The following is a 21,549-nucleotide window of genomic DNA, read 5'->3' as shown; positions in this document are numbered from 1 at the left end:
ATTGAAATAGATAAGGACACAACTGCTTCGATTTCTATGGCTATCGGAACATGTGGTGTTCACAAGATGTTCCATATCACGTATCTGAACTGCTGGTCCGCTCTACGCTCACGTGCTTACACATCGTTTATAATAAATATAGACATCTGCGTATGTACGTAGATTTTCCTGAACGTCTGTTAACAACTTCACTTGATAGGGAAACACTATGGCGTGGTTATGTACTATTCTAGGTTCAGCGTTATGCACTTTATGCATAACTTTGGTGGCTTCCCAACGTAAGACACTCTCTCTTGTACAGTAATAATAGCCTAGATAGAATTAACGTTCTATTAGAGGTTGAAGTTTATCCCTAGGTGGCCTTCCAACGTAAGACACTCTTCAAACTCTCCCTTGTACAATAATATTAGCCCAGATGATGTTAGCCTATTATTATAAATTGTAATTTATCTCTGGGTGGCTTTCCAAAGCAAGACACCGCCTGTTGTACAATAGCAGTAGCCTAGCTGGTGTTAAACCATAGATCTCTTCATTACAGCATGTTAAAATGAAATGTACAACATCTTTGCAATGATCATAAGGTAAAGAGGAAATGTAGGTTAAAGATGTCCAGAAACTGAATACCCACTTTTATTGTGAAAAATTAGTTTACTAGAATTTCATATTTTCTAATCTTAATGTGCTTTGTATAAAACTGTTGATTGGACGCTTTTAAAAACTAAATAAGCGCTATTTTAGTCAAGTGTGTTTGGTATCTTTTGCATTTATTTAGATTTTCCTTATTTTATTTGATATGTATAAGTATATGGTGGCACAAAAAAAGTAATAGAAAATAAGAAATTAGAATAACACACACTCATAACTAACCCCCCAATAAAGTACACCAAACAAAACAAAAATGCTCAAAAGCTCTTTAATTTCAGATCTAAAATAAGTGATGATATCATAAGCATGTGTTGTAAACAAGTGTAATTCTATGTTTTCTCATAGTGATTATACCCTAAGATGTCACAGCTTAGTGTTTAAGAAAGTATTTTTCTAGTGGAATATTATTGTACGAGAAATAATCAACCAAGTGTTAAATGAACACTTGAGCAGGACCATCTGAAAGGATGTATTGAGAGTAATGGAAATCATTTTGAACATATTATATAATATAGTGTTACATATTTAAATAAGGTGTAAAGAATAAGACTACAATGATTTTGTTATTTAGTGTAATAAGTGAAATAGGAAGAAATAACATATTTATGAGTGTATGTTATTCTTATTTCTGTATAGTTTTTGGATGACCCAGCAATAAACGATGTTTCGATTTTCTCGACGAGAGTTATACATATTCATAACATTTCAAACTTTTTGAGTCACTAATTCCCTAAAATAACCCTCCATTATTAACGCTAAAGACACACATTTTGTAATAAATATGGCTTGGCAGTCATGTGATTTAATTAATCGAATCGACATTTCATTCAGTTCTTCCTCGAGACGATGGCGATGTTACTATTGCTTGTCGAGTTTTTCAGCGTCAAGAGATGCAGGGTTTGAAAGGTACGATTAGGTCTCCATCTGATTCAAATTTAAACAATTATCCTAGAAATTCCAGGTGTGAATGGGGGTTTTCGAAGGTCGGACCTAATCAGGTATGTAATGCCTTCCTTTTTTAAACGCGTAAAAGTAATGTTTTATTTTAACGAACATTTTTTATTCGCAAATGTTACAAATGTACTCATATCATTATAACAATGACATTTACCAAATCCTTCACAAGATTACCAAGGGCAGATACAGGCCCGGCGCCCCCCCCCCCCGTTTTGAAAAAAATAATTGCAAAAATTGGATCTTTGAGAAGAGACGAATGTAGTGAAATTTCATATGAAATTCAAAAAAATAAAAAATAATAACAAAGCAATAACAGCAACATCTAGCAAGAATTATAACAAATCTAAATAACTTATTTAACCCCTACCAGGGAAGTCTCGAAAATTCTTCGTTTACGTTCAGAATCATCGCGCCTCCCCGTTTTCAAAATTATGGATCCGCCACTGTTTACCAAAAGTTATTAATCATAGCTATCAACAGTTTATGAAGAAAATATATTCTTTAAATATGTCCTTCAGCTTAAGAGAAAATAGGTTTACCTAAAGTGCACAATAAAAGTTTTATATCTAAATATTCTATTATTCTTAAAAATCCATTCCCCTAACAGAAGTATGTTTGAAACAGTTAAGAATGATAGTAAATTTATTTCTTTGGTATCAAATAAAATGTCAACGATAATATATTCTGATCCTAAATAATGTTCTTTTCTTCACTGTATTTAGTTTGTATCCTTTCGTTTTGTGAATATGAGAATCGAGTTGACTCCTATGTGTAATAAGGACTTTGTTGCTATTAAAAAATGGAATAGCGTAGTGAGAAAGTTCTGTGGAAATGATGCTCCTTCAAAATTCACGCTGTCCAGTGGTTCGTCTATTTCCATTGAATTTCGAAGCGACGATATCTTCGAATTTTCTGGTTTCGAGTTAGAGTACGAGGTGTTAAATGTCGATCGTAAGTTATTTAAATTCTTCTTATATAAACCTTGAATATAAACACATCATAAAGTGAATCAAAAACTATTAGAAATTCGACCATTTTTATATATTTTGGAATAAAACTTCGAAAAGACAAATAGCCGTAACATTACACAGATTTATCACATTTTATTGACCCGATATTTTGGCTGTTAGCTAACAGGCCCAACGTTTGCGATAAAAATCATTTAGATTAAAGATGTGTTTCTAATACATTTAACTTAATTTGACTATACGAATATCAAAGCGTAGATTGTAAAATAGCATTTTAAATCGATGTTTTTTTCTCTCACAAGTTATTGCCCAAGAAACTTTTCGTCCAATACAAGAACTCGGCAATGAGAGAAAAAGTTGGTCAAAAAACCTATTTAAATATGCAGAATGAGAATTTCAAAGTTACGGTTGTAAGGCCGAAAGTTGACATTGAAATCCAATAGGCCAGATAAAGATAACTTAGGTCAGAGTTTCTAATTTTTTTGTAGCTCAAGGCCCACTTAGTTATCTGGCACAAGGTTCACATAAGGCAGTCTCGGTTATCCAGGCCTCCCGAGAAGGTCTATAACAGCCCATCTTGTAGCCCACCTATTGAGATTCATTGACTTAGACTACAGATTTTTTTTTTTTTTTTTTGTCTTCGCACAACTTTTTTCTCACTGCGGATTTCCAACCAGTAGCGAGTAGAAATAGAAATTAATATCTATCTATCTTTATAAAATATGTAGGTAAGCTTTGTATCGTCCAGCCTAGCTGACGAGTTTTGGTATTAACCGAAAGGTCTCCTGGATAGTGACTTATGGGAGACAAAAGATTCATCTGAAATGCTTTTTACACGCATTTCTGGTTTGAAATCTGTGATTTACAAATTAAGAGGAATATGATTAAAAGCCTTTGTGCTTGTAAGTTCTTTTTATAACACCTTTTAGGCCTATTGAATTCCAATATTACTCCATCTTTCGTCGTTTAAACCGTATATGTGGCTGTAAAATTTACAGGAATTTTATTTATTTAGGCAAGCTAAAAACTAGTAGAATACATTTAAACATAAAATAGGGAAGTAATGCAGAATATTGATGGTAAAGTTTAAAACAAATTGAAAATTACCTTTTGAAACACCTATAGCTGTTTATTAAACTACTAATTTGGATTGTGACAAAAACTGATATACCTATTAACATTACCTTTAGCGACCTGCTCGAAAGAAGATTTGCGGTGTCTTAATGACAGATGTGTCCCCAGGTCACAGATGTGTGACAAAGTTGATCAATGCGGCGACGGAACTGACGAGCAGTCTTGCGGTAATGAACAGTTATTTTTTTTTTACGGGCTCATGTGTGTCTAAACAGTGCTTGCTATTTAATTTAATACTTTATGCTATTAATGTCTACGGATATAATTATCAGAAACAATTAAGTTTAAATTGGCTTTACAAGTTGGTAAACTCTAATTCCTTTAGAATTTTTTGTGAGATTTTTATTTATATTAATGCTGCCTTAACAGCTTATAATAATAAGCTCATCTATCCATCACCTGTGTTTGTCTATTTTCGGTGTCCGGTATTTTAGAGCATTGATCAGCATGTACTAAATAATTTAACTAAAAATGTATAAAATATTTATGTAAAGCAGCATATTCAAAACGGAGATTGTTTCATAAGTTTGAGAACACAACAATTTTGATATTTACAATCACTACCACGTTAGAATGTGTATCAGTAGGTTCTATGTCGGTTCATGAAATATAGCTATGTGTTTCATTATTATATTGTAAATACAAATATTTTTCTGTCAGAGAACGAGCCAATAAATGTGTCTTTAGACATTGTAACTTGAACAGTACAAAAGCTTCCGTTTCAGATTTACAAGCCTTAATTTATGAAATGCAATCATTTATAGTATAATACGTCTCGCAAAAAAAAATATGATCAACTAATATTAAGACACTACTCTGAGTGGGTAAATTGTTTGGAATATCTGCTCACTTTTGTATCTATTTGAAAGGTAGTTTGTCCTTTATTGTAGCCCGATGGCTCAGCGTTTAACTTGTGTGCTTATAACGTTAATAACTGAGGTTCGATATACGCGGAGCACAGATAGCCAACTGTGTAACTTTGCGCTTAAACATAAAGCAAAAATACTCTTTTTGTAACTGTTCATATTAAACTTTTACCACGTGCTTAGCCTTTGTTTAGTATTATATTTTTCGAAAATTAAGAGTATTTTAGAGCAGTTATATTTCTTGTTTCTTTAGAATACGTTTATTTAGTGATGTTTCTTTACTTTACTGATCAGAGCTCTTTTAAACTTGACAAATAAAATAATTTTATATAATTATCAGCTTTATGTCTAACCACTGGTACATAGCGATTGCATGTTTTGTATTTGTAACTACATGGATTATATTCCAACCGTTGTTATTTTACATTCTCTCTAGGTTTTAAGAGAATAGATCCGGATGTTTGTGGGTATACTCCAATCCCACCTGTTATTGGAAATGGAGACAGAATTATTGGAGGACAGGAAGCTATCCAAGGCAGTTGGCCTTGGCAGGTCAGCTTGCAAGAAACAGGGACTTACCCCGAAGGACACTTCTGTGGAGGGGTTTTGATCAACACGATGTGGATACTTACAGCAGGACACTGTGTCGCGTAAGCAATTGTGGAAGCTAGTGTTCTCATATCCAAAGATATGACATGTATATATATAAAGCTCATTTGGATAGTATTCCCTATCATCGACCTAACTGGGCTGGTGAGAGGTAATATAGCTCGAAACTATAGTAGTGATTTGATCATGGTAAGGAATTTGTTTTCCGATATGGGCAAATATATTTAACATTTCAAATTGTATTTGTTATCCCTTAAGCCTAATTGCCATGATCCAATATAGTTTTCTCCCACAAATATCGTGAATTATCTTATCCAAATCAGTGTTTCCGCGGTCTTGTTGTGCTATGTTTTTATTTAGATAAGTTTATATGTTTTTATTTCAATCAGTGTTTTGTGGATCTCTGTGTGCTTTGTTTTTATTTAAATCAGTGTTCTATCGATTATGTTCTGCTATGTTTTTCAGTCAGTATTCTGTCGATCGAGATGTAGTATGTGCTATTTAAATTTGTGTTCTATCTATATCTTGATGTGATATGTTTTATGTAAATCAATGTTCTTTCGATGTAGATGTGCGATATTCGTATTGAAATCAATGTTCTATCGAACTTAATGTCATATGTTTTTGCTTAAATCAATGTCTTGTCGATCTTAACGTATTGTTAATACATGCGCTAGATATTTTGACCAATCTCAGAAAATCTGACATTGACACGCTACAAGGGATTTTAGTATTTTTTCAACCTTAAATATCTTTAGCTGCATTTCTTTTAAGTGTTTCTTACCAGTCAATCGAATGTTTGAAATGGTGACCAACCCCTGTCAAGGTGAAACTTTACATGACTTCTTCAGAGCACATTTAGTATTAGAATAATATGCTCTTACACCTTGTTCTGTACTGTTAATCAGTGATAATTTTGTTCTGCAACTAAAAATTCAGAGAAGTTATTTTAACTAAGCTGTGGTGTAACCTTCTTAATAAACAGACTTGTTTTTAGATGATTAAGATGTTCATCATTAGCCTTCAGTCAGATCCTAACATAATTGAAATAAACCACTACATTAGATTCACTTTTTAAATTATTTTAGTATCTTGATTAATTGAAACAATAGTTTGATCAAACTAACTTAAAAATATATTCTAATTTGGTTGTAATTTCTAAAACTCAAAATTCAGATGAACATTGTTGGGAAAATTTTATTTATAGTTATTTTTTTAAACAATACTCTCTATAAAGTATTATAGTGTTGGGTGTTAATGATGTAATAAATGGAATAATAGTAAATTGATTAGAGTTTGTTCAAACTGTAATTGAAATCAAATCAAATTCAAATTTTATTATAAAATGACTTTGATAATGATAACATTTTTTTGTTTAGTGATACTGTAGAAGGTTTTTGACATCACGCCATTTTTTTCATTTCATTTGGTATATGTAAAAATCACGAAAGTACTATTCTGTGACAAATATAAAAATGTATTTTTTCTATCACCAATATTCTTAAGCAAATAACTAAATGATTTTGAGCTGATGTTGAATATGTGCATTTTAAAATATCCCTCTTAAAGTTTAACATAGTTATTCAAAACGTTGCCTCTTAACTGAACATATGCATTTGCATTTACAAACCTCTCTTTTTATATTAAGTTTTTGCATATGGTAATTTATTTATTAATGTAGAGCATTGACATTTAAGGATGCACAAAAGTAAATGTGCTTTTAGAGAGATTATACTCTTCATCTAAGAGTATAAATGTTTAACAGCTACATAGAAACTCTAGGAATGCAACACCCACCTCACATTTTGTTAATGCTTACACAGTAACCAATCTAAAATATACACCAAACAATTATTTACCCACGAAAAGGTAGGGCCAAGGTTACTTTTCTATCTGAATTTGTTCGTGAGTTTTGACTTGTTTTTTTTTTTTAATTGCAACTTGTTACCATTATAAGTGTTAGACTTTCAGTGTAACATTGGCCTTTGACGTAAATTCACTAAAAGTTTATTATTTGGTCCTCGAGGGATATTCAGCAGTTCTAAAATGAAGAAAAACGTTTAGAGTTATACAGTCGGCACACATACACGGAGAAATGATAACAATACCCTCGTCGTCGGGTGGAGATAATAATTTCTTCCTTCTTTTCTAAATAAAAATTGTTCAAGGAAAATCAGATATGAAATATATAAACGAGGTTAAGATTTAAACAATACATTATTTTGCCATGATTTATAAACAATCTGTTCAAATATTTTCTTTAGTAACAGAGGGAAAACTAGCTTTAAACTTATCTTTGGAAAGCATCACCGTTGGGAAAAAGATCCTGAAGAAGTTGTTCGTTATCCAAAACACATATGTGTCAACCGTGGTTTTAATGGTGTGTACTTATTGGTAAGTTCAATTCTAATGTAATATTTTTAATCAATAAAGGAAATTCACGAGAACTAGAAAAGAAATGCTATTGATATATATAGTTTTACACTTTACCATATAGTCAGTGGATATTTTCAATTTATTTTCATATTTGTAGATGCACAAAGTAAAGACATAGGCTTACATGCATTAAGCTTTCAACTGGAGTTCTCTGCGATTATTAGATGACCCACAGACCTATTCATCATTGAAAAATTCAACTGAACAACTCACGTATTATCAGTTCTACAATTGAACAGCTTACTTTGCCGAGGTTCCACTTATTTTAGGCCTTAAAACAGACAATTTATCTCAAAATATTCACGTCACCTGGTAGGTTTACCTTAGCTTAGAAATGACTCAATAAAATGATGTATCACAGTCGTATTTGTTGATTTTAAGATTCGCTGCATGTAATATCAAATAATTAAAATAGTAAATTTTGCACGCTAACACGGTCACTTATATAACCTTAAGTTCTATTACCTCTAATGTAACGGCTTCGATTAGGAAGGCATTATTTGCATTAAAAATATACAACTTTGTGCCAATTACGACATTACGCTATCATCAGTGACCCATATCAAACAAGTTTAATACATACACTATTAGCCATAAAAGAGGGTATTTCACTACATTATGATTACGACTATTGAAAAAAAAAAGACCATTGTAAGTGAAAGAAATGTATTAATATTTGTCTAGGTTTCTAAAATAAAGGGTCCACTAGAGTACAAGCGGGTAATGTGGAATGTTTCTCCTGCTTCTATAATGAGCTCTTTTATCTTAATACTGCTATATATATATATGCATTTGCGTAGTTTACTTTAAATACATTTTAGAAATATTTTAAACCTTTCTATCTGGCTGGTTTGGCATAAACATAACGTTACCATCAACGTGAAATACTATACTGTTTTATGTATATTTATATGTTTTATATTCGAGCTTATGCATCTAATCCAATTTAGTTCTTTGATGTCTACTTAGTGTCTAGTGTACCGGTGCAAAGTGCTATGCCGTTCACGGCAGAATTATTATAATCTAAGTGTAGAATGGATGAAAAAATCTTTATGATTTTTTTTATTGACAATCTATTTTACTTATAACTGGGTAACAAAACTTACATTTTGATTAGATATTGCTAATACAACCTTTTCAAATGTGTAAACAAAGATGAAACTTTGTGAATATTTAATCATTTTCATTGAAAATAATGATATTTACATAAAACAATGAGATATATTGTAAGAATATGTTGAGTCGTGGATAAGAAAACTTTAGATAAGTTTCTTCTTTTTTTCTACTACGTCTTTATTTTATGGGTAAGAGCAGTTAATTCTCATATTAACGCCACTCCCTTGACACACCCGTGTCTCCTGGCAATTCTTTAGTTCATAAATTAGAACATGTGACCCTCATGTTAAGGCTACGGTTAGGCGATATGATGCCACGTCTGGAATTGTGTTGTCTGTACCTTACATTATAAAAACTTGGAGACGCTCCAAGTGATCCCATCATCACATTTCACGGATAATAATAATAATAAACTAATCTCTCTGTGTGGTTTCGGAATACTTTCTTTGTGTCCTAATAAGATAATCTCCTCTAAACAGAATGATATAGCTCTTGTGCAACTGAACGCACCGGTGTATTACTCAGATGTTATCCAACCTGTCTGTCTGCCAGAGAAGGACGAAGAACTACAACCAGGAACGTTTGTTCATTCAACAGGCTGGGGGTCGACTTTTGGTAACGAAAAACTCACTTATTTTGTTAACTCCTTAGGCTTACAATAAAACTACGAAATCCGAAGCATTAAATATTACAGTCTTAGTGGAGAGATAGATAGGTTAACTAAAGTAGTATTAGTGATATGGTAGACAGATTAATTAATGTAATATTAATGGAATAGTTACCGATTAATTAGTGTAGTTTTAATGGAATGGTAGACAGATGAACTAATGTGATGTTAGTGGAATATATACAAATTAATCAATGTAGTTTTAATAAAATGCTAGACAAGTAGACTCATTTTTCCATGATTTATTTCCTGGTATTTTCTTGGGTTTGAGACGACTTTTCGGGCTACATGTTGAACTCTTCATTAACCTCAAGAACAGTTTCTAAACCAGGAAAAACGGCAGGAGAAGTCCATAGAAAACTAATTCAGTCCACATATTGAAAATACTGCCTAAATCCACTTTCAAAGAAAGATAGATAAATTAGGTAATGAAGTAGTAGAGGAAGAATTGTTAGGCTAACTAATGCAATACTGGTGAATTGGTAGATAAAATAACTAGTGTAGTATTAGTAGATTGGTATTCTGATTACATAATGTACCATTATGGAAAAGTTGACAGATTAGCTTTTGCATAATTAAGAGGAGGTTAAAGATTAACAAGTACTTTAACAATAGAGGAGATTTTGAACAGTGGAATAGGTTAAAGATTAATAAGTACTTTGATAATAAAAGAAGTTGCTAGATTAAGTAATTCTTCAACAGCGATTGTAGTTTTCATATTATTTAGTGGTTTAACACTGGAGGAAGTTAAAGATTAACTACTATTTTAACAGTTGAAGAAGGCGTCAGATTAATTAGTGCTGAAGAGAATAAACATAAACTCGAGCTTTTACAATAGAAAGTGTTAAAGATTAGCTTGTAGTATAATACTAGAAGTTATAAATAAACTATTGTTTAAACAATGGAAATGGTTGAAAATTAACTCATGCTTTAACAGTGGAAGAGGAAATATTGTTTAAAATAATGATATAACCGACAGTTCAGAATCCACACTATCAACACACATTTGATTTATGGTGTGTTAGATTACAGAAAATGAAATATTGTCTACCCTAAGGTTCATGAAAGAAGCTTTATTTCTAAAACCTCAATAAAACTCTTGTTGTATTTAATAATGTCGCATTACTCGAAACAATTGTTCTGTATTCAGTTTGTCGGTTATAACTCTTCGAAAGTGCACGATTAGCTATGGAGAAAAAAAAATCAAAGTAATAATAACAGCTACTTTAATTAAAAATACACATATATTGTGTAACATTTTCAACTTATACAAAAAGAACGAACTTTAGTTAATATATTAAAACATTTCCATTGTTTTAATTACTAAAATATTTCTTGATCGAAAACATATGGTTGAAGGGTTGAAACACCTGAAACATTATCAAGAACTAGTAGAATTTACAGAAATGGGAAAATTATACATAATACCAACGACATCTTTTCATGCGTTTAATAAATAGGACACAATTATATCTAAGACGTTGATTAATCTCTTAAAATAGTTTCAATTGTTCAACGTTTTAAAACTTGATAGTGATATATAATTCTTCTTCATTTTCTAACAGGAACTGGACATTTTGAAGTGCTAAAACAGGTGATGGTTCCAGTTATTAGCTGGAATAAGTGTCAAAATTACAAACTTATACTTCCACTGAATAAGAACTCCATCTGTACTGGTTATGAAACTGGTGGATTTAACACCTGTTTTGTAAGTATTACCTTTATTTTCTTATGATAATAGGTACACACACTATTATCTATTTATACTGTTGAACTTGTCATGTTTATATTCTTATAGTAACTAGGCATACAGGATATTATCTATTTAAACTGTTCCACTTTGTTTTGCCCACCAGTGGCTTAGCGGCAGGTCTAAGGACTTATAAAGTTAAAATTCGGGTTTCGATTTTGTGTTGTATTTATTTTATTACGATAAGTAGACACAAAGAATATTATCTCTTTAAACTGTTGAACTTTATTCTGCAAGTTTTATTTTAATCTTAATTTAATAGCTAAGCGTAGAGACTAATATATGTTTAAATTTTTGAATTTTTTGAATGTGTGATGTTTATTTTTTATGATAATTAGGTACAGAGACTGTTATATATTTAAACTGTCAAACTGTTTTGTAAGTAATACGTTTATTTGCTTATGCTTATTAAATTTAAATGCTATTATCTGTCTAAACCGTTGAACTTTGTTTTATAAGTATTATGTTTATTTTTACTATAATAGCCATGGAGACTGTTTTGCAATAATAATTATTATTTTTGTATGATAATTATCATGGAGACCTTTATCTGTAGAAACTGTTGAATACCTCTCGACTTGGATTCCTGAACGTGGGGAGGGGGCCTCCCAGGTAAGGTTTTTGTCTGTACAGTTTACCTTCTCTTGGATCCACATATCAACCTTCGTGTTTACCGTACATAGTGACTCGTGAAGGAGAGGAGAAGATCCTGGTGGTTGAATGATGTCAGGACACTGCAAGACATTACTTTGATCTTGAATTCCTGTAGGTGGGTGGCTCTGGGAGCGCCTCAGAGTCAGTAAGTTGGACCTATGTGGTTAGGATCAACCGAGTGCCAGTGTTAAACGTCCTCAATGGGTGTTGTGAGCTTTGTCTGGTGGGTATAATGCCCACAAAACCCTGGAGTAGCTACACTATCCTAGTTTGACTGTTTAATTCATACTTTGTTAGGATTGTATGGTGGATGGGGACTGTGGGCTCTGAATATCTTCTTTTTTTTCACGGATAATCAAAATAGTCAAATAAAAAAAAACATAATTGGCAAACGACCAAATGTGGAAGACTTTACTCAACAGTTACTATCTTTTGGCATTCCTGTATATCGTTTTCTCATTCTCCATTTGGTATCAGACAAATCTCTAGGGCAGATGTCTCTCTTTTTCATCCAGAAGAGATTAGAGAAGCTTGTCAGCTCTCCTAAATTGATCAATAAGTTACAATCTGGAGACATATTGGTGGAAAGCCTCTCTTCAAATAAAAGTTTACAGAGAATACACTTATTGAAGTTGATTCTCATGCTGCTTTGAAGTCCTCGAGAGAAGTGACTGCTGAGAGGGATCTGAATAACATCCCCAAGAAAGAGGTTCTTACTGATTTTTCCAGGAGTTTCAAATGTTGAACATATCTCCACTTGTATAATGCAGCCCACTCACATTCTTATTTCGACTTGCCACTGTCAAAACAAATTATCTGCTGCAAGGTGAGACTTTCATTTCTAATCTTCTCCGATGTTTCAAATGCCAGCAATTTGGACACTCTAAAACACCTTGTAATGGCAATTTGACATTTGTTGGTTGTGGTAGAAAACGTCATGACAGCTACAAGTGTTAATTGGACCCACACTTGTTAACTGCAATGGTTCCCACTAATTCAACTTTCAGTCATGCCTAAAATGTATAGAGAAGAAGGATATACAGAAGTTAAAAACTGTAAACAACAGTTCTTATCCTGAAACACGTTAGATGTATCTTCTCTTCCATCATGGAAATAAGATACAGCATTTCATTCCACTATCACGGTAGGAGTACAGACAGATCTATTTGTTCTTGTTAACGAGTTGATTTCTCATTGTGTTAAGCATCTTCTGGCCTCCTTGGATTTACATGTAGATAAATCAATATCTACTTCTATCTCTGTCTTTATTGCTGATAGCAATGAATGCTCGGATTTTTTTACATCGGCGCCGAGGTGTAGACCATCATTTGGTTACCCACTTACTCAACGGACTCACGTTCACATGACGGGGACCTTCCCCATCAATACAGAGCAGGTTCCATGGAGGTCAATCGACATTTTTCTAACAAACACAAATGACACAGTCCTAACAAAAACAAAAAGGCTATGCACCTAGATATTCTGCTTCTTTTAGGTAAAAAAGATCCCTTTGATACAGTGGAATTATAGAGGTTTCCATTTTAATTTAGTGACATTAAGGTCTTAATTGATTCTAATCATCCTGTTTGTTTCTTCTTATAGGAGACGTTTCTGAGACCATTTTTCCTTATTCAGGAAAGACAATTTGTGTGATGGATGGGCTCGTGGATGTGTGGCACTGCTCGTTGACTGGTATACTACCACCATGGCTATCCTACTCAATACAAAACCAGAGGCAGTTACCATCTGTGTCTCCATCATTCATACCACCACAATTTGTTCCCCTTACATGTTGTTGGGAGGTGGTTATGATCAAATGGACCTTAATGATCTTATAAAGCAGTTGCCATCTCTCTTCTTCATTCTGGGAGATTCAATCAGTGGAGTGTGTATGCTCTCGGATCATAACCTTTCTGTCTTCAATACTGAATCATATACACACATTTTCACGTCTCAATTCAATTTTTTACTGCCGTTTAGCTATTCATTTGTTCCTCTTCCTTTCTTCCTTGTTTCTCTTGAAGAGTGGACATTAACCCACAGGCAATACCATCTGTCTCATGTGCCACAATGAAAACTAGAGCAGGATAAGTGTCTCGATCACCATCACCACTCTCTCAGAGCTTGATCCTGCTGTCATTAACCTCCCCTCTGTTAACGACTGCAAGAAGGCAGTGAATGATTGTATTGTCCAGGCAGTTATTTGTACAATCCCTGAAACCGCGACACATTTGCCATAATATCGTTATCCATGGTGGACTCCTGACTGCCAATGAGCATGGAAAGCTCTGAAACAGGCCCGAAATATCTTCTGCAGATAGTCTAATCTTTACAACCGCATGGCCTTTCAGCAGGTTCCTGCTCATGCTTAGCAGGTCAGATGTTCAAACCAGAAGGAATCTTGGATTAAGTTCACTTCTGGTATTCCTTCGACCATCAGTTCCAAGGATGTTTGGGAAAAGGTTTCAAATGTTGTTATGAAGTATGCCCCTCATCCTCTTTCGATCTCCCTATCCAATGGCCAAGAGGTTGTTGATTTAACACATTAAATGTCAAGTTAGCCACATGTTGCTGACGTGGGTCAGTATTCTTCAAGTTGCATCAGCCATGGATGACTGACAATTTGATATAAAGTTCAAGCTGTGTTGGTCATTTGTGGCTGATGCTATACAAGATTACGCATATTATTTCCTGAAAGCACCCTCAGACAAACAATTAGATATAGCTTCTATGGTTCTGTCCTGAAATTTTTGTTTCAAAAGAAGGTTTATATTGACTCTCTTGTCTAAAAAACTTATCGGTAGTTGTGCTATTTTATTTCATATTATCCAACATTTTTCTCACAAATTAAAAAACAACAACACGAGTTTGACACACTAAGTTTGTCAAAAAAAATGTTACCGATTTTTATGCTGCTCACCAAAGCACTTATGGTACATATGTGGAATGTTTTGGCAGTTTGGGCAATGTGTTGGCACACTTTCTCTCTTCTTCCTTGCTTTTGCTCTTTTTATTTCATATTTTAGCTTTACATACCAAAGTATACAGTATCTTCTTACATGTTTATTATTCTATCTTTGTTTACCATCAAGGTATGAATGTTAATACACTTTGGCTTTGATTGTCTGCCTGGTTGACGAATTTTTATCAAATCCCTAGCTATCATTATTTGAAAGTCCTTATACTAATAGTTTTCTTGGCCTTAGACTTATATATAAGAAATGTATTGACAATAGTTACACCAAAAAGGATTTCCATTCCTAGCTTTTCATACCATTTCAGTCCTATTCAAAGAGTCGTTGCATAAGATGACAACTGGTCTGATATATCTATACCAGTCATTTCATATTATATCCTATCACTGCTCTTGGCTTCTTCTTGCTTTGGTGTCTATCTCGATCTCTAGATGGCTGACTGTCTTGACTTGTGGATGTTGCAACGAGTTTTTGTTCATTTCCAGTAAAGGAAAATTCTTGCTGCCTTAAGGAAAGATCAGCCACACTACCTTTTTTAAGATGTTTCCTTCTCTCTCATCTCTCTTGTCCTCAATTTATTCCATACTGATGGCTTCTATGTCATATATAAGATCATCTGATAATTTTATTTTATCAAAGTCATCATTAAGAGTTTCACCACCAAGCGATTTTTAGTATGGATCAACATCTAACTCCTCTGGATCCAAATCCACATCATCGACACCGTCGTGTCCTAAGGCTTCAAGTATTTAATCTTCACGAATATCTTTTTTGGGCCTTTCGTTTTCTTTTTCAAAGATTGTTTATCACAATTATTGCTTAGGAAGTGACATATAATATCTAATATTTAATTACCGTATATCATATGTGTCCGACAGTTGTATACTGACCCATGTCAAACGTTTTGTCAAGTTTCAAGTGTCAAATTGCCAGATCACCATAAAAAGACTGGAATATGTTCGTTTGGTGTTACTGCATCCATTCCACTAATAACATCCCTTTGGACTAAGTGAAAATTTCGGGTAAACCCCTTGGCAGTGAATGTTTTAAAGTTCCTGATTTTCTCACAATTTCAGCACTTCCACATTTTCCTCATGCCTTCTTGGCCATCAAGTCATTGGCTGAAAGATTACCAACTTCTTTTGGATCCCAAAGTCTCTAGGACCATGATGACAACTTGTGCTGGTGAAGCTTAATATTGTTCTACATCAATTGGGCCTGATGATATTCATTATGACATATTGCAACATATTTCTCCTGCCTCTTTTGCTCTTCTTCTGGTTGTTTTTAACAGGATTTGACAATAAAATGATTTTCTAGATGGAAGGTGTAAGGCTATTTCATCTCTTTTTCTAAGCCTGGAAAGGATCCCAGTATTTCTCCTAATTATAGACCTAATGATTTAACTAGCTGTCTCTGTAAGCTTTTGGAAAGATAGTTAATCCTAATCTTGCTTGGTTTCTGGAACCAAATAATTTCCTCACCCCTACCCAGTGTGACTTTCAAGGCAGCATTTTACCTCGATCACCTGATTTGGCTTGAAACGTTGACCAGAGAAGTCTTCACCAAGAGGGAGCATCTTGTTTCAATCTTTTTTATCTTGAGAAGGCATATGACAATACATGACGGTTTGGCATCTTTTAGAACCTCTATTCTAATGGGTTACATAACTATTTACCAATTGTTGTTTGTAATGTTTTAGCATGTGAATCATTTTGAGTCTGAGTGGGATCAGTGTTGTCCCAGTCCTCCACAATGACTGTGTCTTGAGTGTCCCACTTGTCAGCATTAAGATCAATAATATCAATGAAACTTCCTGCAAACAGTCTTCCACATTTCCTGTTAGTCATTGAATATGGGGTTTACTGAGTGTCAGCTTCAGACTGCTCTCACTCACTTGTGGAAGTGGTGCACAGAAAACGATTTCAAATTGTTGTCATCTAGAACTGTTTGTTTGCCTATAAATTGACGGTGGCGATGGCACCTTAATCCAGAGCTCTGCCTATGTAGTAATGTTCTTTCCATGGTGGCTGAGACAAACTTCTTAAGACTTCTCTTTTATTGTAAACTGATATTTGTTCAACACATTAAGCAGCTATTTGTCAATTGTACAAAGGTACTGAACTTTCTCTATCTCTTTTCTTCTAATTCTTGGGGAGCAGGTTGGTGTTCTGTGCTGAAGACCTATAGTGTCCTCATTCGACTGAAGCTGAACCATGGATCTCTGGTCACTGGTTCAGCCAGGGACTAGGCCTTGAGAATGCTGAATTATTTACATCATAAGAGGCTTTGACTTTACACTATTCTGGTTCAGAGTTCGTACACTAAGCCCTATGAACCTTCCATTCTCTTCAGACACTTGCAACTTTCTTTATAGTATGCTGTAAGACTCCAATCCTTACCTCAGCATCCCACCTGGAATTGTGTTTTTATATTTCGGTGGGTTGGATTTTTTTGCATTTTGATGTCTGCTATTCCTATTTGGCCTTTGTATCCAGGCACAGTTAACTGAAATGGGACTTGCATTGGGTGATATTGCTGAATCTGATGATTAGCTTATCCTATCATGGCTTGTTACCATCTTTGCTTGTGTCATTCCTTTGAAAATGTCAGATACCCCTGACTGGAAGCAACATCTTCTCTTTAATGAACACCATTTGAACCATTCTTATGCTTCCATTTTTAAGAAACCTGATGACACAGTATGCCCTGCCATGGTTTACTGTGGCTTTGTGGTTGCTCACAGGATATCTTCTGCAGATTCTGTGTTCACTGCTGAGTTATTTGTAATTTCACTCGCTCTGGATTATGTTGAATTTAAGCAGTGCACTAACTGTACAATCTATACTGTAGGCTATACTTTGAAGGCTCTGGGATTGCTTACAATCAGTTCTCACACAGTTCTCTTGAACATTCAGAAAATACTAGCCCATGATGGTATTCGTGAGAACAAGGTTTTTGATACCGCAGTTGAATTAGTCTGTTTTGGCGATGTCACAGCCTTGCGTGTCCCTTATGTCGACTATAGACCTATCATTAAGGAAAGACTTCACGTCAGTTGGTAGTTGATTTGGGAAGAGCAACATCACAGTAAGGTTTTTTTTAAATAAAGCCTATTGTTTTTGATTGACCATCTAATTTCCGTAAAAATCAGAGAGAGGACGTTGTTTTGTCTAGGCTACGCATAGGTCACGGTTTCATAACTCATCCATTTCTGTTAGAACGAGCTGATAAGCCAATGTGTGGCCTTTGTGACACTAAAGTCACAAATGCCCACGTTTTACTTCCGTGCCGCCCTGCGACTGCCAACAGCAGCACAATTTTTGTCACGAAATTTACTTTGATGTTGAACACTGTCATTGGCGACCGTGAAGCTGTCCAGACTGATCGTGTTTTTACCTTTTTACGGACATTGGACTTTTTAATTCTATCTAATTTTAACCTCCTTTATAAGCAATATTCATTTTTGGTATGTTTTATTTTTTATCCTTTTTTTACCGTATATACTTTCGTTTTTATTAACTTTTTGTAACATATAGTACCGTTTGTTTGTGGCTTTAAAATCCTAACAAGCAAACAACCTACTATTGAACTTTGTTTTTTAAGTTTTATGGTTATTTTCTTATCATACCTAGATATAAAGGCAATTATCTATATAAACTGATGAACTTTTTTGTAAACGTTATTCTTGTTTCCTTATGATGATAGATATATAGACTATTATCAGTCTATATTATGGAATATTCTTTAGTGTTATGTTTATTCGACTATGATAAGCAAGTCCGAATGTTCAACATTGTTTGCAGGTGTTATGCTAATATCCGTACGATAACTACACATTGAGAATGTTGTACTTTGAAATTTTTGAACTTTGTTTTGTAAATGTTATGTTTAGATTTCATGTGAACTAGAAACAGAGACTATTTTCTGTATAAACTGTTGAACTGTTGTATTTATTTTCTTATGATAACTAAATATAATGCTATTATCCATCTGAACTATTGTACTTTGTTTTGTAAGTATCATTTTTATTTTATTATAATAATAGCCAAATATAGTGTTTAATAGTTTGTTTTGTTATTAAACACAAAACTACACAATGGGTTATCCGGTTCTCTCCCATCACGAGTATCGAAACCCGGTTTTTGTGATACTGTTTAAACTGTTGAACTTTGTTTTGTAAATGTTGTGTCTATTCTATTATAATATGGAGGCACCAAGACTATTATCTGTTTAAGCTGTTGAACATTATTTTATAAGCGTCCTTTTCTATTTTTTATACGATAATTATTAACAGAGAATGTTATCTGTTTAATCTCTTGAACATTGTTGTATCAGTCTTATGTTTCTTTTATGATAACTAAACACAAAGATTGCTATTTGTTTAATGTTTTGAACACTGTTTTGTAAGTATAATTTCTTTTATTATTTAGGCATACCATAAATATAAATTTTTGCTTAGACTGAAATATTTTTGGTAAGATATGATTTATTTGTTCATATAAGTAGCCACAGGACTTATCAGAGTCTAAACTATTCTTCGCTTTTTTACAATTCTATTAGAATTAATTAATCGTAACTGCAATTAGTAAACAGGGACAACAAGACAGAAATTAAATAATATAATGAAAATTAATCAGTATTGGTTCTTATATGAAATGTTTGATTACTGTATATATATATATATATATAAGGGAAACAGGAGTTTGAAATAACGTTATGTGTTTCTAGATATTTTTTACTCAACACAGTGAAACCCGTACTTATATATGTTTTGAAGAATATGTAACATTGATGCTGTTAAGTTACTCCTCTATATTATTCAGTAGACAACTTGTTTATGGTACTAGAAATACATATAAAGCTTAATCTATCATTCGATTCACCACTTGCCACTAACTGAGTTATACTGATTTCGGGGAATTCCATTTCTCAAAGTAACTCTGAAGAAGGGCAAGTCGAAAAACAAAACTATTTTAATAGTTTCATAATTTTTCGATTTTGCCATTATCCATGATTACTAATTACAGACGGAATCCCCCCCAAACCGGTATAATACAATGAAGTGGTAAATTGAATAATTGATTTGACTTCATATCTACTTTTTATACTTGGAATAAGGTATTATAGAAACCTAATCCTTTTAGCCTGATCATAAAATTTTAGTTAAAGTTTCTTATGTTATTATTATTCCGTGAAGTGAAGTTTGTTTAACCATAAATTACAAAAGTTGACAATTATACATATGTATATAAAATAGATGGATGGATGTTTGAAGTTCAGCACAAAGCTACACAACGGACTATCTGTGCTCTGCCACCACGGGTATCGAAACCTGGTTTCTAGCGTTGTAAGTTCGCAGACATACCGCTGTGCCACTGTGGGGCATATATAATAGAATTTAATATGTAAATCATTAGGATGTTTCCACAGTTTAAGGAAATAAAAATTCATTATCAGTGAACTTTTCTAAATTATTGATTTTTGGTTGTGAGAATTGATCTATTTTATCACTAATTCTTCTCATGACCACGTGCTTTGGTTATTTAACTATTCCAACTTGCTATTGTTGTGATGATTTTAAAATTATAGTTTCCAAAAGGTATGATGTTGTGACATCACGAGACTAATGGGTAACTGTATGTTTTGACAGGCTTGTAAGATGATCATTACTGTTATAGCAGATTCACTTCAACGCTTATAAGTTTTTGGATTCTCATAGAGTCCTTGAGAGAAGATCACATAAATAAAGGATAGACAAAAATTTCACTCTATGTTGGTATTTATCAAACCTCAGCTTTTAGCTACTGTATTGTTATCATAACCAGGTTAAACTGACGATGACTACAACACACTAGTTGAAACCTTGCAATAAACTCAGAGTAACAATTTACTCAGAGTAAAAACCATTTTTATCAACTGTTTGCCCAATAACTCCTTTCTCACTTTTATTATTCCAGTAGCTATTGGAGCTCAATATTGTTATTTAACAAAACATAGCTGTATAGTGAGTAGGGACTTATGAATATTTATTTGTGCGTATTTAGGGAGACAGTGGCGGTCCCCTGGTGGTACCTAAGAACAAAATGTGGAATCTATATGGCACAGTGTCTTGGGGACCGAGATCGTGCGGAGTCAAACAACACCCGGCAATTTTTGCGAAAGTATCTGCCTATGTTGACTGGATTAAGCAGGTAATGGAAGATGTAGAAGCTGGACGTATAGCTTACTGTAGAGCATGAATTATAAGGGATGAATTGAAATAAAACTAACATCGATGCTAAAGCTTGTGTGTTTCTTTTATATATAAGCTCTGCTGTGCGAGTGTATGATAAAATCTACTGATATTTAATTTGACTGATCCTTTATGGGGCAATAAACTGAATACTCTAGTTTATGCTGGTGTGCTGCCAAATGTTCAAATCCTATCTTTCTGATTGTAATGTGCAAACGTGTGATGTAATCGAGACTTAAACATCCAGTGTCATAAGATAATAAACCAGGCCAAAAACAGTATCAATGAAATTGTAATGCTTCTTCTACTTCATTAAGATAGATTGTTCACGTCGATAAATTGGTTCATTTTAGTCCTATTACCTTTAAAATAGGAAAACAGAGATAGAATTTAAGTAGGGCATACAATTTGGCGCATACAGTGGTGCCAAGCAGAATAGGATTTCGATGGGGGATAAGATTTGGTGGCACACCAAAAATGTTAACATGGGAGATATGCATTTTCTCATAAACTTTTATTTATATAAAATGTCATAAC

The 21,549-nt window shown here is 33.5% G+C and overlaps 1 protein-coding gene across 3 annotated transcripts; it reads left to right on the top strand.

The window, feature by feature from the left end:
- Nucleotides 1–123: 123 nt before the first annotated feature.
- LOC106465950 (chymotrypsinogen A-like) lies at nucleotides 124–21,062 on the top strand. Of its 3 annotated transcripts, XM_022393914.1 has the most exons (9): nucleotides 126–278; nucleotides 1,477–1,643; nucleotides 2,325–2,553; nucleotides 3,761–3,871; nucleotides 5,007–5,220; nucleotides 7,444–7,573; nucleotides 9,211–9,346; nucleotides 10,964–11,106; nucleotides 20,825–21,062. In XM_022393914.1, the coding sequence occupies exons 1-9, from the start codon at nucleotides 209–211 to the stop codon at nucleotides 21,017–21,019; spliced, it is 1,395 nt and encodes a 464-aa protein (XP_022249622.1). In that variant the 5' UTR covers nucleotides 126–208; the 3' UTR covers nucleotides 21,020–21,062. The 3 variants fall into 3 exon arrangements, with proteins under 3 accessions (XP_022249623.1, XP_022249624.1, XP_022249622.1); XM_022393915.1 differs by lacking the exons at nucleotides 10,964–11,106; nucleotides 20,825–21,062 and adding an exon at nucleotides 9,670–9,815 and having other exon boundaries at nucleotides 124–278; XM_022393916.1 differs by lacking the exons at nucleotides 10,964–11,106; nucleotides 20,825–21,062 and adding an exon at nucleotides 9,663–9,793 and having other exon boundaries at nucleotides 124–278.
- The last annotated feature ends 487 nt before the right edge of the window (nucleotides 21,063–21,549 follow it).

The sequence above is a fragment of the Limulus polyphemus genome, unplaced genomic scaffold (genome assembly GCF_000517525.1).
Source record: "Limulus polyphemus unplaced genomic scaffold, Limulus_polyphemus-2.1.2 Scaffold2101, whole genome shotgun sequence".
Lineage (NCBI taxonomy): Eukaryota > Metazoa > Arthropoda > Merostomata > Xiphosura > Limulidae > Limulus > Limulus polyphemus.
This window is presented reverse-complemented; position numbering and strand designations above follow the sequence as displayed.

Bases quoted from the DNA above. Each gene is read 5' to 3' on its own strand.
- LOC106465950 (XM_022393914.1), top strand. From the start codon at position 209: ATGGCGTGGTTATGTACTATTCTAGGTTCAGCGTTATGCACTTTATGC. The intron at 3,872-5,006 runs GTAATGAACAGT...CATTCTCTCTAG, and splicing joins AACTGACGAGCAGTCTTGCG to GTTTTAAGAGAATAGATCCG. The intron at 11,107-20,824 runs GTAAGTATTACC...GTGCGTATTTAG, and splicing joins GTGGATTTAACACCTGTTTT to GGAGACAGTGGCGGTCCCCT.